General features: G+C 36.6%; 1 protein-coding gene across 22 annotated transcripts in view; it reads right to left on the reverse strand.

Annotated features, from left to right (window-relative positions):
• ERC1 (ELKS/RAB6-interacting/CAST family member 1) overlaps positions 1-18684 on the reverse strand; it is a 539792-nt gene that overhangs the window by 489959 nt on the left and 31149 nt on the right. For all 22 annotated transcript variants that reach the window (XR_005379702.1, XR_005379703.1, XR_005379704.1 and 19 more), the window contains exon 2: positions 14717-15537. Coding sequence is in view for 19 of the 22 variants with exons in the window: in XM_038576363.1 (XP_038432291.1) it covers positions 14717-15385 (669 nt within the window). In the remaining 3 variants the exon portion in view is untranslated. The remainder of the gene's footprint in view (positions 1-14716; positions 15538-18684) is intronic.

An 18684-nucleotide genomic window follows, 5' to 3' on the forward strand; every position in this document is an offset into this window, starting at 1 on the left:
CAAGAATTTCTCATTCCTAGAAGTGCTAACTTGATTATATGAATCAGTAATTAGGGCATTATAATCAAGGTGAAGAGACTAGAGAACTCCATTAGAATAACTGACAAAACTAAAATCAGATCATTTTTTTTAAGATTTTATTTATTTATTCATGGCGGGGGAGGGGCAGAGACACAGGTAGAGGGAGAAACAGGCTCCACACAAGGAGCCTGATATGGGACTCAATCCTGGGACTCCAGTATCACGCCCTTAGCCAAAGGCAGACAGACACTCAACCGCTGAGCCACCCAGGTAACTGCTGAGCCACCCAAGTGTTCCAAATCAGATCATTTTAGAAGGAATCTCCAAAGACCACCTTGTCCAACATTCTGGGTTTTATAGATGAAAAGCCTGGGTTCAAAGATTGAACAATGTGCTCATGATCACACACCTGTTACTGATTAGCAAGGCCAGGACCAAAACGAGAACCCAAGTCTCCCTTTTAAAAAAAAATTCAGTATCCACTACGTCAGTGATTTCAAACTCATCAGACTCAAAACCACCCCTCCCCTTTTTATAACAAATATTTTGTAATGTGCCCTTTACTATTCTGAAATGAAGTTCACAGATAATAAGCCTACCCTCAGATGTAATCAAAAACCTACTGTAATGGTCTATTTTTTTAAAAAGAAGATTATGTAATAAAATGTGTGTGAATATGCTAAATATATGTGTGTGTGCATATGTAAATGCTATGGCACAGCTACACCCAAAGACACATGCACTCCCAGATAGGGGCTGAATAAATGGGTTGCATCCAATAAGCAATGCTGCTATTAAAGTGACTTGGTAAGGCTCTAAACAAAATCCAATCTTCCATCAATTTACACAGCATTCCCACTGCTACAAAACTCAGCATATATTGAAGCCATTCAAAAAATGCTATTGTACTTATGCATATTTACGTAGTTAGGATCTTATACACAGATATCTTACCTACACAAATTTCCAGCAAGACATGTGAAAATCATGGAACATGGGAGAACCTTTAAATACTCAGGGCCATCCTAAACATTGCAAGTTAACTAGCAACCCTAAGCACTCTCTACCCGAAATCCAAAAAATACCTTCTGCCTCTAAGCTCTTCTAGCAACCAATATTGTTAGCACAACTTCCCAATAAATGAGAAACAATGCACTTCACCTTGAAAATTAGTACCTGTCATCAGATATACCGAGAAAATCTGGAATTTATCTGCCATCATATACATAGATTTTCTTTTATTTGTTTCATCTGTTGAAAATGCTCTGCAGCATGGATAACATGCTTTCATAGAGAACCAAGAAATGTACTCCAGGAAAGGAGAGAAAATGATGGAAATATCAGAGAGGGTGACAGAACATGAGAGACTCCTAACTCTGGGAAATGAACAAGGAATAGTGAAAGGGGAGGTGGGCGGGGGGAATGGGGTGACTGGGTGATGGGGGGCACTTGACAGGATGAGCGCTGGGTGCTATATGTTGGCAAATCAAACTCCAATAAAAAAAATACAAAAAAAAAAAAAAAAGAAATGTACCCCAGGAAATTACAGGAAAAGACTAGAAGTACTCATTAAGGCACGCTTCTCTCCTAAGAATCTTGCACCTATTATTACATTCCTGTGTCCATTAAGAAGAGCTACGTGGCAAGAATAATTTACTAATTATTCAGGTTATCAAATCTATGAAAGATAATCAAAATTAAGAATTTTTCTGAATATATTCTTCCAATATCTCAGATTTTCAGTCCTATACAACTATCCCTTCACTTTGCTCCCAATAAGTTTATAATGTAAACACACATGATGCAACAATGTAAGAACATTTTTTAAATACCATACTTAAACAAATATTTATCTGTGAACAGATAATAAAGCAGTTTTGCTTTCATTTTAATACGATTATCTCAGACCAACAACAGCAATGACACACACACACACTTTTTTTCTTTTATTTTTTATTAAAGATTTTATTTATTCATTCATGAGAGACACGGAGAGAGAGAGAGGCAGAGACACAGGCAGAGGGAGAAGCAGGCTCCACGCAGAAAGCCTGATGTGGGACTCGATCCCGGGACTCCAGGATCATGCCCTGGGCCAAAGGCAGGCGCTAAATCACTGAGCCACCCAGGGATCCCCTCTTTCTCTTTTAAAAAGAAAGAGAGAGTAAGGAGAGAGAGGAGGAAAGAGAGAGGAGCCAAGAAACAGACTCTTTACAGAGAACTGATGGTTTACCAGAGGGAAGATGGGTGGGGGGACAGGTGAACTAGGTGAAGAGGATAGAGTACATTTATCTTGACAAGCACTGAGTAATATGTGGAACTGTTGGTTCACTATATTGCACACCTGAAACTAATATAACATTGTATGTTAAATACATCAGAATTAAAATGTTTTAAAAATATATTTAACTGCATAAAAGTTACATAAAATTTTCCATGAGACTGATTAATATGCATTCCCTGCCAATATTCTTAGTCTTTAAAACTGAGCTCTCTCTTTCAGAATTTTACCATGCTTTCTAATAGTTAAGCAATGATAATATAGATTCCTAATGTCAAGATATTCTAGATGATTTGCTCTCTTCTTTTTCAAGGCAATGAATTATAGTGCTCAAGCACTGCTAATGAGATAATTTGGGGGACTTGTCTATGGTTTTTGCCATACCCTGCCAGTCCCAGATTGCAATTCTCTGCTATTCCCAAATAAACCCTTCTTTTGCTGGTTTAAAAAAAAAAAAAAAAAGATATTTTTAGAGCATATGATTCTTGAAAAATTTAAGTCCTCCTTCTTTTAGGGCTATGGATATGGTTATTTTAAACAGCTCCCAGAGAGTGGGAGAACAAAATTAAGTATTAGTGAGAACACAAAAGCAATCAAAATAGATCAATATATCCTTTCTTTTTTTTAATTTCTTCACAGTAAAAACTGAGTAATTGACGAGACAAAGTGGAATTCTTACTACAAAACACTCAATAAGAATACTAGTTAGACAACTGTAACTACTGGCTATTTAAAAGCCTCCCAAGGAAACTCTAGGACAGAAATACATGCTATCAACAAACAAGAAAAAAAAGTACTGGTTCTTTTGGTCTTTTCACATTGTTGCTCTTGCTTTCACTGATGCCTTTTCTAAGGGTTATTATATATTTATAGGAGTCTAGTATCTCCATATCCATTTTGCCCTACAAAATAAGACTGTTCAAAAAATCCAAGAGAAAATGTATGTATTCTTTGCACATATTCTCTAAATCACTAAAATTACTTTAATTTTAATGTTAATTCAGGAGTCCAAAAACTCAAGGATACAAGTTACTACCTTGTAACGTTTTCACATTGTTTTCAGCTTTATTTCTACTTAGGGCAGTTCACCAGAAAAAAATAATGATTAAAAGAAGGTACTCAATATTTGTTATCAAAAATAAATAATAAATAATAAATAATAAACATTAAAGCTAGTAATTAATAATAGATGAACCCTTTCATAGCTTGCCAGGAAAAGGGTGGCCTCTCTAATCAGTTAATATCTGATATCTGATACACAATCAAAAAACATTATCAAAAAAGAAAAAAAAACATTATCAATAGACCTCAAAGCAGGATTTTTTATTCAATGTGCATAGATAATCTCACTCCAAAACTTTAAAAAAATACTTTTGGGGCATCTGGGTGGCTCAGTCGGTTGAGTGTCTGACTCTGGATTTCAGCTCAGGTTGTGACCTCAAGATCATGAGATCAAGTTCCGCCTTGGACTCCACACTCACCATGGAGTTTGCTTGAGATTCTCCCTCTCTATAACTGCCCCTCCCTCCACTAGTGCTGCCTATAAATAAATAAATAAGATCTTAGAAAATAAAAGTACTGTTTTGGCTTTCTACAACAGTGAAGCTTTCTCCTTTTATTTAACATTGGGCTAAATTTTGGCCTATTAGGTTTAAGCCAGTGTTTTCCCATTACTGAAGAAATAGTATACCCTCCTAAATCACGGTAAAGAAGCAAAAGCCTTGTTGATGTCAAAGACTATAACATCTTATTATAATACCAAATAGACAGGAGAAGAGGAACATTATTAGCTAAAGAATAATCTAGTTAAGACCCTTAGTGACAACGTCTTATCATAGTCAAAAGATCCTAAGGATTTTGGACTGTTAGTCCCTTCTGCCTGGAATATATTACCCTAGTCACATCACTCAGGTCTCTGCTCAAGCAACATTTTCAAAGAGGCATAAAACACTTTTGCTGCATATTGAAATTCAATGATTATCTCAATGATTATCTCATTTTAATTTAAAAGATTGAACTGATAACCTATGATTACTCAAATTCATGTATAACTACATTTTTCTCAAAAATTAACAAAACATGTTACTTCAAAAACCATAACAGACAATACTTCCTGCCAATGATAAAACTTGTATTTTCAAGGAAAAAAAAATCAGAATTTTGGAAAATCTGTATCTCCTATCTGGTGAGCTTGATAGACTACCAAAACTTAAAAGACTTTTCTGATGAGCTATGAATTAATATTAATGAATGCAAATTTTAAAAATTTGTCTAATGAAATACGGCAACATTTGGAAGATATGCATACTTCAACCAACCAAAATACTTTCCAAAAGACCAATACACAATGTTACAAACGTTGGAGAAAGCATATGTATTCATGTACATCCTCTACATGTAAAAGATCTGCTCAAAGTACAAGACAGACCAATTCATTTTAATGTAAAAAATTATGGAAAACTCATTGGTAATATTTCAGATTCCACATTGAATCTACCATTTGCTAATTAAAATGTTCTAAAAATATTATGGTTATGATTGCACACCTCAGTAAATTTACTAAAAAAAACAAATCATTGAACTGTATGTACAGTTCATCAATGAGTCTTATAGCATATAAAACATACCTCAATGAAATGTCAAAAAAAAATCTGGGTATGGTTTCAAAATATATCCATGATTGATTATCTAAAGAGGCTTTTAAAACACTCCTGCTTTGGGGATACCTGGGTGGCTCAGTGGTTTAGCACCTGCCTTGGGCCCAGGGCATGATGCTGGAGTCCCGGGATCAAGTCCCACATCGGGCTCCCTTCATGGAGCTTGCTTCTCCCTTTGCCTATGTCTCTGCCTCTCTCTCTCTCTCTGTCTCTCATGAATAAATAAATAAAATCTTAAAAAAAAAAAAAAAAAGCTTAAAAAAAAACACTCCTGCTTTTTGCAACTACATATTTACTTGAGGCCTGATTTTCTTCAAATATTTCATCCAAAACAAAAAACTGCAATAGATCATTGAAAGCAGCAATTATGATAATCAGCTGTCTTCTATTAAGCCAGACATGAGACTTAAAACTATTTTCCATTTAAAATGTTATTTTTGTTAATATTTAATGGGTTTATTATTAAATATATTAATAAATTGTTTTAAATTTTTATTTTAGCCTCTAATATAACAAATATTGAAGCCCACATAAACAAAAGCTGCTTTGGGATCAACAATTTTTACAAGTGTACAACATCCTAAGGCAAAAAAAACTGAGAATTGCTGCTAAAGGGAATCACACAAGTGCCTGAGGGCTCACCAAAGACTAGAAGAGTTATCCCAGGGTGATTTCAAAGTAAAATAGGTCTCTGAGTATCACAATCTCTGGAAGTATATAAGCCACCACACTGTTAAAGGATGGTACAGTATGCCATCGAAGTTGAACTATTTCTCACCTTCTCAGCCCACAAGGTCTCCACAGATAAAATGAAGCTACACAGGTATCACTTCAACCCATTATTCTCTCTTTTTTTTTTAATATTTTATTTATTTATTCATGAGAGACACAGACTGAGAGAGAGAGGCAGAGACACAGGCAGAGGGAGAAGCAGGCTCCATGCATGGAGCCTGATGTGGGAACGTGATCCCGGGACTCCAGGATCACACCCTGGACCAAAGGCAGGCGCCAAACCGCTGAGCCACCCAGGGATGCCCCCACTATTCTCCATCAATTGTCAAAATGTAACAGAATTTACCATGAGCTTATCAGATAGGAAAGACTGCCAGAACAAAGAGAAAGGGATGTAGTTCCAATAAGCATTATTGATAATAATATGAAAAAAAATAAAGGAACAGATCTGTGTTAAAAACTTCCAAACTCCAGGAAGAAAAACTAGTATTTTGAGAGATACATATGGCAACAGAGAAAAAGAAAAATACAGCTCAAAAAAGTACTTCTAATCTTGTCCATAAGGAAGAACAGAACATTTTTAATACAAAGCTAATCATTTCCTTACTGAAAGCACATTTTCTGCAATGTGTTTTTGACAAATTCACTCCAAATTCATCATGCAAAGGTACATGATGATCTTCAATGAACTTGTTAACTAAAATAAAACAAAAGACATCTATTATCAAAGTTCATTTATCACAAAAATATAAACCATTATTACCCTTTTTTAATGAATAGTGACTTTCAGGAATTGAGAGACTCAAGCTGTCTGACTTCAAAGATGTATACCACAACAGCAGCTCAGTGGTTTAGCACCTGCCTTTTGCTCAGAGCGTGATCCTGGAGTCCTGGGATCGAGTCCCACATTGGGCTTCCTGCATGGAGCCTGCTTCTCCCTCTGCCTATGTCTCTGCCTCTCTCTCTCTCTCTCTGTCTCTCATGAATAAATAAATAAGATCTTAAAAAAAAAAAAAAAAAAGAGGGATCCCTGAGTGGCGCAGCGGTTTGGCGCCTGCCTTTGGCCCAGGGCGTGATCCTGGAGACCAGGATCAAATCCCACGTCGGGATCCCGGTGCATGGAGCCTGCTTCTCCCTCTGCCTGTGTCTCTGCCTCTCTCTCTCTCTGTGTGTGTGACTATCATAAATAAATAAATAAATTAAAAAAAAAAAAAAGATATATACCACAACAAAGATGGCTAAAACACAAAAACAGGTGAGAAAATACACACAAAACATGTACCATTTAATGGCTTCTCTCTCCTTCTCCAGTCCTTACTCCCATAAGCAGAGACATGTAGGTGGGATACTGAACTAACTAGACCTGTGAATTTACCAACGTTAACAAGCATACATCTATGTGCATGTTACTAAGGTCACAATCATTAGTCTCTTATTTCCAATACTTATGCATTCTAGTTCCACTTCCACTCTCCATCAATGACCAAAACATTTCCCCTATCTCATTACCATGGTTCATCACAGTATTCTCTCTTGATATCATAGTCTATATTCAAATATTTCTTTGAAAATATCTCATGATTGTGCACCATCCTCTTCATTCCTATTACCCACATTAACCCAAGCCTTCTTCTTCCAATTGACACAAAGTCAATTGCTTTCCCCCCTTCCTTGCTCGACCCATTCTGCTGAGAGCAATAAAAGCTGTTCCTGGGATGCCTGGGTGGCTCAGTGGTTTGGCACCTGCCTTCGGCCCAGGGCGTGATCCAGGAGTCCCGGGATCGAGTCCCACGTCGGGCTCCCTGCATGGAGCCTGCTTCTCCCTCTGCCTGTGTCTCTGCCTCTCTCTATCTCTGTGTCTCTCATGAATAAATAAATAAAATCTTTAAAAAAAAAATAAAAAAATAAAAAAAAAAAAAGCTGTTCCTAAATAGTATTTTTTATTATGTCATTCATTTCCTTGTTCAAGAAATCCCTAGGGCAACTTCCTACTATTCAAATTCTTCTTCAAATAAATTCCAGACTAAGAAATAAAAAATTACTCTTAAAGGATGAACTGAATTATATCTAGATAAAGCTGTCAAGAAGAGAGAGAGGAAGCAAGGGAGGGCAGGGAAAAAGGGAGTGGAAGGGGGGGACAACTCCCCAAATGGTTCTCTACAAAAGTTCCACTTTACTCCACACCATTTCCAACATTCTGAAAAGCTAAAAGATTTAGAACACCCATACCAGAGGCATTCTGGCCTCCCCGTAACCAATTCTAGTGATGATCAAGCATTACTTTCTGGAACTGACTCTTTCATCAAATGGATATAGCTTTGTTAGAAAATACAGTATATTTCCTCCATGGAGCCAAAATCTGTAACCCTATTTTCTGCACTCATTTTTCTAGCATTGGCCTTTCCCCAAAAAAAATAATGAAAAAGAAAAAAAAACTTCCTTCTATATGGCTGCCCATCAAATACAGAGTATAACTAAAATGTCACAAGTCTCCTCTTTAGTTCCCTCAACCACTCCTTATGAAGCATGGTTTCTAGCCACCCCCTCCCTCCCTGGGCACCCATAACATGATGTCAAGTTCTAGGAGCATACGATTTTAAAAAGTGAAATGCAACTCTGTCCTCCCTTAATAGAACCAAAAACTAAGTTCATTTTCTGGTTTCCTTGCACAATAAAATAAAAACTGGGTTTCCCAACTCATATTTAAGCTACTATCTGCAAAGCTGCTGTAAATTAGCAAATCTCTAAAAACTATTCTGTCACTGAGATGAAATCACACACTAGACTACAGTGTGAAATGCAAGAAGGGAGAGTGGAGGGAAGAAGCTGCAATCCTCTGGCAAATCCTTATTTCCTCACAAATAAGCCCTGTCAGATATTTGCACATTTTTTATTAGATTCAATGAATAATTTTTCATAGCATTCCACTACATTCCAACTGAAGCAAATTTACCAACTCTACAAGCAGCCAATTTCTCATACCCACCTACATTACCTCTGTATGTGACAAAGTCCAATGGATAGGTAGCTTAAATTTGTAGAAGACAAACATGAACAAATTTCCTTCTCAAAATGATTGTTAACTCACCAAAAGGAACATATCTATTTTAGATCTGACTTTATATTTCTCAGGACATTCTGATAGTTCCTTTAACACATCCCATTTCTGAAACACCTAAAAAGATCACATCTATCTGTAAAATAAATTAGGATATTGATTTATCTACCATACTCTGCTTTATTATTCATAATCTATTATTTCTATGTTAAAACAGAATTATCAAAAAGAAAAGTTAAAACAGTCCAAGACATAGATTCCAGATTTTAATATCAGACTTAAATAACAGTAAAACAATTAGCAACCTCATGATAAAGCTTACTTAAATTCAAAGAATGATAGCTTTCACCATATGACAAATGAAGATACAACCTAAAACTGTAAAAATGTTAATAGCCACCAGTGTCCTAACAGAACAAATGACAAAGATTTTTATAAATTTATCTTTTTTTATTTCTGAACTTGGAAATTCTCTTGATCCCTAAACAAAATCAAAATTCAAAAATCAAAATCCTGAATAAGGGGATCCCTAGATGGCTCAGCGGTTTAGTGCCTGCCTTCAGCTCAGGGTGTGGTCCTGGAGTCCTGGGATGGAGTCCCACATCGGGCTCTCTGCATGAAGCCTGCTTCTCCCTCTGACTGTGTCTCTGCCTCTGTGTGTGTGTGTGTCTTTCATGAATAAATAAATAAAATCTTTAAAAAAAAAAATGCTCCAAAATCCTGAATAAAATCAGACTCTAAAAACAAAAAAATACACAAAACATTAAACTCACTTGCCACACTACAATACTGGATTTTGACCACACAAAATCCCAATGAAAGTGCTTTAGAACTGTTATTGTTTAAATTAAGCTTCCAACTAAACTCAACATATAAAAATATAACAAAGCATATATCAAAAAAAAAAAAAAAAAAGTATGACAGTATCTTGTTAAGTGTTGGTTAGAATAAAATAAAACAGAAATCATCCAAAGCCATAGCTTTGCAATTCAAACAAGCTCACAGCTGGACTTTTATTCTTACCAAACCGTACACTAAAAACCTTCCTCATTTTCAATTTAAGAAGAGAAAAAGAAAAGGTCTTTCCTGGTAAAACATGTATCGTTCCATATCTCCAACCATTAGTATTTGAAAGTTCAATAACAAAAAGGAGTATTGAGACATAAAAACAGCTGGGTATTTATTTTAGAAACAATTTTTTTAAAAGGACTCTATAATAATGAACCATACACATTGGCAATTCTAAGCAAATGTGTTTTTACGTTTGATATGATTCTAGAACAGACCTCTGTGGCCCAATCAGATCAAACATTTAGAATGCATCTAAATCCCCAGTCTCAAACTGGAATGGGGAAATCTATTTAATTACTGTAAATCCTATTAAACCAATCTTCTTTGTAAAGTGGAAAATGTCTGACCTCTGAGGGCTCTGGAGGGTATAATGAATGCAGAGTTTAATTAGGGCCCACTGTTGGCTCACTATAATCTATTAATTAGCATTCTCAGTCCTCTCAGTATCTCATTGCAGTGTCTCACTTTACTTTAAAATTGCACCCTATGCTTTTTGGACCAAAGTTACACAATTTTAGGATTGTGTGGTAATTATAGTGGGTGCAGGAAGAATATATTCCTGCCAGCACTGGTGCTTAATTAGGGCAAGGGGCGGAATCTAGATAAGGCTGTGTTCACCCTCCTTCAGTGCATGTGGTTTTTTTTGGCATCACACGCCTGTGGACTATTTCACTTCCATTGGACTTCAGTGCTGACTCCTCACCTCACTCTTTACAGAAGATTCAAATACTTTGCCTTTAAATGTAGTTTGATAATTACAAAGGATATTGTCATTGCTTTTTATCCATATAGCTTTCGCAATATAGGCACAATTAGCTGCCTCAATTATTTGAAAATAAAGACATATATCAGTAATTTTTTCCTTGTTAAAATGGACATTTCCAAGTTGCTTGATAATAAAAATCATCTTTGTGAAAGGCATATTTTCAGTATCATCAGAAAGGTATACAAAAAAAAAAAAAAAAAAAGAGAAAGGTATACTAGAGGCCAGCTAATTCAATGTAAATCTAGTAGTCTTAATTCAACTTCTACCAAAATCCACTTTAAATTATATATAAGCTTATATTTATACATATTACATTTATACACACACAAATGTAGTGTCAATATACTCTTGAAAGGTAGAAACTTTAAAGGGAATTGTTTACTCATGTGTAATCTTTACACAATATTTATCACAAGAAGTTATAGCTCAGCCATTGATTTTTATTAACAATAATTTGAGACTGAATAATATTTAAGTACGACGTACTATGTTAATGCCTGTCTAAATACATATACAAAGTACCTCATATTTGAGCACTGAAACACCATCAGTATGTACTCCAATTTATCAATCTGATTTTTACAAATTAAAAAACCTAATATTGGGCAGCCTGGGTGGCTCAGCAGTTTAGCGCGGCCTTCGGCCCAGTGATCCTGGGGTCTTGGGATCGAGTCCCACATCAGGCTCCCTGCATGTAACCTGCTTCTCCCTCTGCCTGTGTCTCTGCCTCTCTCTGTGTCTCTCATGAATAAATAAATAAAATCTTTAAATAAATAAATAAATAACCTAATATTCTTGACATACAGATACATAATGATTTTTTTAAAGATTTTATTTATTTATTTATTTATTTATTTACTTACTTACTTACTTACTTACTTATTTATGAGAAACAGAAAGAGAGAGAGGGCAGAGACACAGGCAGAAGGAGAAGCAGACTCACTGTGGGGAGCCTGATGCGAACCTCGATCCCAGGACCCCAGGATCATGACCTGAACCAAGGGCAGATGCTCAACCACTGAGCCACCCAGGTGCCCCCAGATACAATCTTTAAGACATTATGCTAAAAAAAAAAAAAAAAAAAAAAAAGACATTATGCTACATTGATACCTTACCACAAGACTAAATAAAGCAAATTCTTTTTTTCTGTCTTGAAATTTACAATTCAACACCAATTGTAAAAACTTTCAGAATGTATCCAGGAATGATAAACTTTTGGTGTTGTACTTCACCTTCTGAGAACAAAACTGTGAACTGAGGAAAACACATTCTCTCCCCCACCCCATGTCATATGTCATCTGAATATTTTATCTATACATCCATGATTTCAAGGTGAGGAGATACCAAAATCACCAGGGATGGGCTTTTTTGTTTAAACATATCTAAGATTTTAAACACTTTTTCCTAAACATACATTCCTTCTACCAAGGGTCACTGTCACAGTTAACAATCATTATGTACAGGAGTCTGTCACTATCCTGAAGTGCAGTAGGCAGAAAAAAGGTTGAGAAGCGCTGAGCCAACCGTGCTTTGTTTTCCCTTCTGTCACAACTGAGCTCAAAGAATCATCATGAATTCCCTACGGCAGATGAGCAATACACTGGTTTAAGAATTAGATGTACCACATTCTAAAGATCCCAAAATTGGCTTATCTCAGAACCACCAGGGAAGCTGGACTCCATCTCCAAACATTTATAAAGTGAGACCTGGAAATCTATATTTTAAATAAATGTATCAGAACCAACATTTAGGAGCCTCGTCCTTACTTTTAAGATCTAACACTGGGGTCTATTTTAGTTTTTCTCTTTCTTTTCACATTTTTGTTTTTAAAGTCTTAAAGATTAAATCCCAAAAACTTCCTAAGGAATACCTTTTAAAGGACATTTCTTCTTTTTCAATCTCTAAGAGACTTAGAGATTTAACTATACTAATAAGACATTCCAAGTCTGTGTAATAACAGATTATATTTAATTGCTGGTTAAAAAGTAAATGCAAAGTAGTATGAGGCTATAATATATCTGAGAAGAGAAAATTATCATAATTTCTAATTATTTTGAAATCTCTGATTCAAAAGAATTAAACATTTAGGCATTTTTTTAAAGATTTATTTATTTGAGAGAGAGGAGGTGCAGAGGGAGAGGGAGAGACAATCTTAAGCAGACTCTGCACTGAGTGTGGAGACCCATGCTAGACCTGATCCCACAACCCTTAGATCATAGCCTGAGCTGAAACCAAGAGTTGGATTCTTAACCAACTGACCCACCCAGGTGCTCCAATATTTAGTTTTTGGTTTTTTTTTTGTTTTTTTTTTTTAATTTTTATTTATTTATGATAGTCAGAGAGAGAGAGAGAGGCGCTGAGACACAGGCAGAGGGAGAAGCAGGCTCCATGCACTGGGAGCCCGACGTGGGATTCGATCCCGGGTCTCCAGGATCAGCCCTGGGCCAAAGGCAGGCGCCAAACCGCTGCGCCACCCAGGGATCCCTAATATTTAGTTTTTAATTCATATTGTACTATCAAGTAAATTTGAAGATTTTTAACTCTGTGATGTTAAATTAAGTAGTTCAGAGAATAGTAAATAGGCATTAAAATAATGATTCAGACATAGGGCTTTAATATACAGCAGATGTGTTAGCTACAAAAGATAATAAAAATAAATAAATAAAAATTAAAAAGATCACAATATAATACCTATAATATTCCTTTGTATAAATTATATCTGTGTGTATGCACAGAGATGTTCATTAGGGAGAAACAACAAAATGTTAACCATGGAATAGCAAAGTTACCATATATGGGAGGATCTAGAGCAAATTTTGATTTCATATCTATGTTTTTCAGTATTATTTTTATGATCAGAGAAAAGAAGCTATTTTTACTACTAGAAAATTAAGTCTGGGGCTTTAACATACAAAACAATATAACTAGCAATCTTCTTCAAGTAACCAAAACAGTAGACATGAATGCCTGAATTAAGTGTTAGTTAATAGAATGGTAAAACAATCAACAAATCTTAGATTTACTTCACCAAAGACATCACTTCTAACTCCTTCTTTCTTAGCATTATTCAAGAATGCTAAAGAAATCCAAGTAAGTTTATTACTTTCTTCATAATTTTTATTAACCAAACTCCAAAACAAAGTATAATATTAATAAGGTAGCTACTTTAAAATTTTTCTTTAAGAGTAGAATTTTTTAAGGAGGCAAATAATTCAAACTCGTAAGTTTAAGAAAATTTGTAAAAGTCTCAAATAAAAAGTATGATTAAGATTTTAGTTGCTGGGGTGCCTGGGTTCTCAGTTGGTTTAGCATCTGCCTTCAGCTCAGGTCATGATCCCAGGGTCCTGGGATCTAGCAGCATTCGGCTCCCTGCTCAGTGGGGAGTCTGTTTCTCCCTCTCCCTCTGCCCCTCCCCTGTGTTCATGCTTGCTATCTCTCTCAAATAAATAAATAAAATCTTTAAAAATGTATTTTTTAATTGCTGGAAGCATGAATAGGATTTGTTCACATCTCTGGAGTCATGTTACTCAATGTGACATGACAGTGGCCAAAACATCAACTATAACTTGGGAGAGGAAAAAAAAAAAAATGTCTCATATATCTAATAAAATAGCATTTAGCTCTCAAACTGCAAAGCCCTAAGTATAATGCCTAGTTACCTCATTTATTTTCTAGAAGCAATCAATCTACCAAATTGCCTTTCTTCCACTGTAAGTTAGTATGTGGTACCAAAGTAAGCACCATGGTAAATCTTATTCCTATCCCTCACACTTAAGATATGTAGCCTGAGTAATTCTGTTAACGCATCTTAGAGCACATGGCAAAATTATACTCTCTCGAGAACTGGAGAAAGGTAATACAGGGTTAAAGAAAAGACAGGAAGAGAAAGAGAAGCAGGGAAATGCAAGCAGGAAAGCAAGCAAGAACAGCGAGCAAAGAGACATGGCAACCAGAAAAAAACTACAGCACCGGGCAAAAAAGGTTAAGAAAAGGACAGAAAATAGTCAGATAAATAGGAAAAAGATAAATGAACCAAGAAGAAGAAAACCTAAGGAAGAAAAGAAAGAGAATAGCTCATTTCATTCATACACACGATTTCAGTCAAAAAAGGTAAGCATACATATAACACTAACCTGGTTTTCCTCCTGCACCACTCTATACTGTTCCTTCCAAATAGTGATTTTGGAAGCTTCATCTTTTCTCAGGGCTCGTTCTTTCTTCAGCTCTGGGCTCCAGAAAGTCTTGATGCTATTCATTGAAGAACTTAATTTGCTCTCCTTTACTTCCACATCCTTCCGCAAGAGATCATTTTCTCTTAACACTTCTTTCAGCTGTGTCTGCAGATCCATGATTGTATTATCTCTTGCCTGACGAAGAGAGTGAGGAACAGTGGATGCCATACTCACAGGAGGGAGGTGATGCTCTCCAAATGCTATGGTGTCACTAGCTACCCCACTGCTAGCTATATTGGGGCTACTGCCCATAGCAGTCATCCTGACACCATACGGCAGACGTCCCCCAGAACGCCCAAGCGTCATGGTGCTTTTAGGGGTTTCTGAACCCACATTTTCATGGTCACTTAGATACATAGGTCCAGATGTAGCATAAGCAGCATTTAAGGATTGGATATTCTCCATTGAAAGGGTTTTTCCACCGCCACCACCAACACTGCTTCCAGAACTCCCTCCTGTACTATTGGTTCGACGATGACCCAAGCGAGGGGAACGAGGAAGCCTAGGTGAACGCCCAGGGCTCTGGTTGCTTGGTTCCACCTTCCCAACTGAGCGAGCACTTCCATACATGGTTGCAAGATGAACTTCGGTGCCAAGTTGTAAAGCAGAAAGCAAAGTACGAAATTCCGTGAGGTTTCTCAATGGCTGTAAGTCTGCTTAAGGCTACTCAGAAATAACAGGTCTCCAGCTGTTCAGTCTTGAAGAAATGCCTAACACCATATCTGTAATGAAAAGATCACACATTAAATCCTCCCTCTCAGAAAATTTTTCATTACCCCCACATAAGAAAGATCTCCCTGTCATCTATTTATTCATGCATTCAAAATCTGTCTACAGCACATTTCACTTTAAACATCATTTTAACAGTATTTTGCATGTCTCAAAACTAAATACTGAAACCATGCCACACAAATGGAAAAAAAGAAATAAGAGGTATAAAGACTAACAATAAAAGGATAAAACTCTATGTTTGAACCTAAGATTTTCTAACTGGAAAACCCAGGATCACTCACAGTTATTAAAAATAACAGGATTCTACAAATCGGTTAGATATAAAATAAATACATAAATACCAGTATCTTCCTATACATTAGTAACACAATTAGAAGACACAATTTTTTACTCACATATAGCAACAAAATCATAAAAACACTTTAAGTACAAATCTAACAAAAAGGTGCAAGCATGAAATACTTCATATCCTAAAGAAAATCCCTACAGGATTCTCCAAATAATCCAACAAGCTGACCCTAAAATTCAAATAGAAGAGTTAAGGTATAAGAATAACGTAAACAATTTGTAACACAAGAACAAAGAAGGAAGCTGTTCCCTAAATACCAAGATAAGTTACAGGTCCATGATTCCTCCTCACTTTCAATGCCAAAATCAAAAGAGCTATACGTTTTGTTTCTTCTTAACTCATTTAACAGCAAAACCTGACCTGATCTGGTATGAGGTCATTTATTATTTATAGGTATTATTCACACACTTACTGAGAAAACAATGTATATGATTACAGGATACTGCATAATGTCCACTGGGTATCACGGGGGAAAAAATCTGGACTTCAAGCCAAATAAGACCCCCCAGAATTTCTCGTAAGAACTCAGAGCTTTGGGGAGCCCGGGTGGGTCAGCGGTTTAGCACCGCCTTCAGCCCAGGGTGTGATCCTGGAGACCTGGGATGGAGTCCCAAGTTGGGCTCACTGCATGGAGCCTGCTTCTCCCTCTGCCTGTGTCTCTGCCTCTCTTTCTCTCTGTGTTTCTCATGAATAAATAAAATCTTTAAAAAAAAAAAAAAAAAAAAAAGAACTCAGAGCCTTTTAAAACCACAGTATTTAAAATTGTATAGTACTGGCACAGGAACATAGTCTAAAGTGTATATGTAAGTTAGTATATGCTAAAAGTAACATTTCAAAAGAATGAGGAAAAGACAAATCATTTCAATAAATGAGGTTTGAACAACTGGTGCTCTTGGAAAAATAAATTACATCCCTACTTCACACAGTACACAAAAATAAATTCTATGTACATTAAAGATACAAATTTAGTTGTTTTTTTCTTTGAGAATGTGTGTATGCATATGCTTATGTGAGCAGGGGGTGTGGGTAGGGGAAAGAGAAAGAGAAGACCAAGCAGCCTCTGTTCCAGCATGGAGCCCAACTTTGACATGAGATGAAATCAAGAGTTGGATGCTTGACTCACTGAGCCATCTAGGTAGGTGCCCCAAAGATACAAATTTTAAAACTATCAAAAGTACTAGAAGAAAACTTAGGAGAATACCCTTGTACCCTTGTGAACTTGAGTTAAGGTAGGATCTCTTACAGTAAGAAACAAAAAGCAAAACTATAAAGAAACACAATGTATTTAAATATGCTAAAATGGCATATTAAGTATTACATCAAAAAATACTATAAGTAAAATTAAAAGAGAAACCAAAAACTAGGTGATATATATCTAACATAGGTATATAGATATATACAGCCTGTATAAAGAATTCCTACACGGAAATGCCAAATTTCAAAGAGCAATGGTATAGGGGGAAGGGAGCTTGTATTGTAAGAGGAAGTTGGGGGCAAAAAATCTAAAGTGAACTTTAGGTTCACTTTACATTCATAAAGCTTGAATTCTTTTTATTTATTTTTTTAAAGATTTTACTTATTTATTCATGAGAAACACAGAGAAAGAGAGAGAGGCAGAGACACAGGCAGAGGGAGAAGCAAGCTCCACGTAGGAAGCCTGACGTGGGACTCAATCCCGGGTCTCCAGGATCAGGCCCTGGACTGAAGGCGACGCTAAACCGCTGAGCCACCCAGGCTGCCCAAGCTTGAATTTTTTAAAAGCAAAGTATGTTCATATTCCACAAGCATAATAAAAACCAATTTTAAAAACATTTATCACAACTATCTACTTTCAATTCTCTCAAAAAATAAATCAACTAGATCTCCATGGTACTCCAATACAGTACCAAAAGAACTGGCTCAGGTCAAGTAACAGGGATCAGCACATTAAATAATATTTTCCAAAAATCCACTGTTATGTAGAAGTCTTAAGTGTTTCTTCACCAGGGCACCTAGGTGGCTCAGCTGGTTAAGCATCCGACTCTTGATTTCGGCCCTTGATTTCTCCTTGGGTCATGATCTCAGGGTCATAAGATCATCATCGTTATCTGCTCCTCCCTCAGTGGAGAGTCTGCTTGTCCTTCTTCCCTCCCCTTCTTGCCCCCCCCCCAAGAGTCTGCGTCTCCCTCTCCCTCCCCTTCTTGCCCCTCCAAGAGTCTGCTTGCCCCTCTCCCTCCCCTTCTTGCCCCCCCCCCAATTCACATGCACACTTTGTCTCTAAATTTTTTTAAATGTTTCTTCCTGAAAACACTACCCAAGGGAACCCTGGGTGGCGCAGCGGTTTAGCACCTGCCTTTGGCCCAGGGCGCAATCCTGGAGACCCGGGATCGAATCCCACGTCGGGCTCCCGGTGCATGGAGCCTGCTTCTCCCTCTGCCTATGTCTCTGCCTCTCTCTCTCTCTCTCTGTGACTATCATAAATAAATTTTTTAAAAAATTTAAAAATTTAAAAAAAACACTACCCAAGTAACTCACATAGTCAAAATTAGGAATTTAAAGAATCCATATACTTCACTCAAACTCAAAGAGGTTATTTTTCAGAAATATAAATTCACTGGCAGTCTCACCTTAACATTAGTAAAGCCCTAGGGTAATAGCAAGCAGAACAGAAAGTACATAGAGCCTGAATCTTTAAGGTTCCATCTCAGAAATAGCAATAGTTGGATGCCTGGGTGGCTCAGGGGTTGAGGATGTGCCTTCAGCTTAGGTCATGATCCTCCCTACAGGGAGCCTGCTTCTCCCTCTGCCT

Source organism: Canis lupus, chromosome 27 (assembly GCF_011100685.1).
Source record: "Canis lupus familiaris isolate Mischka breed German Shepherd chromosome 27, alternate assembly UU_Cfam_GSD_1.0, whole genome shotgun sequence".
NCBI classification, from domain to species: Eukaryota; Metazoa; Chordata; class Mammalia; order Carnivora; family Canidae; genus Canis; species Canis lupus.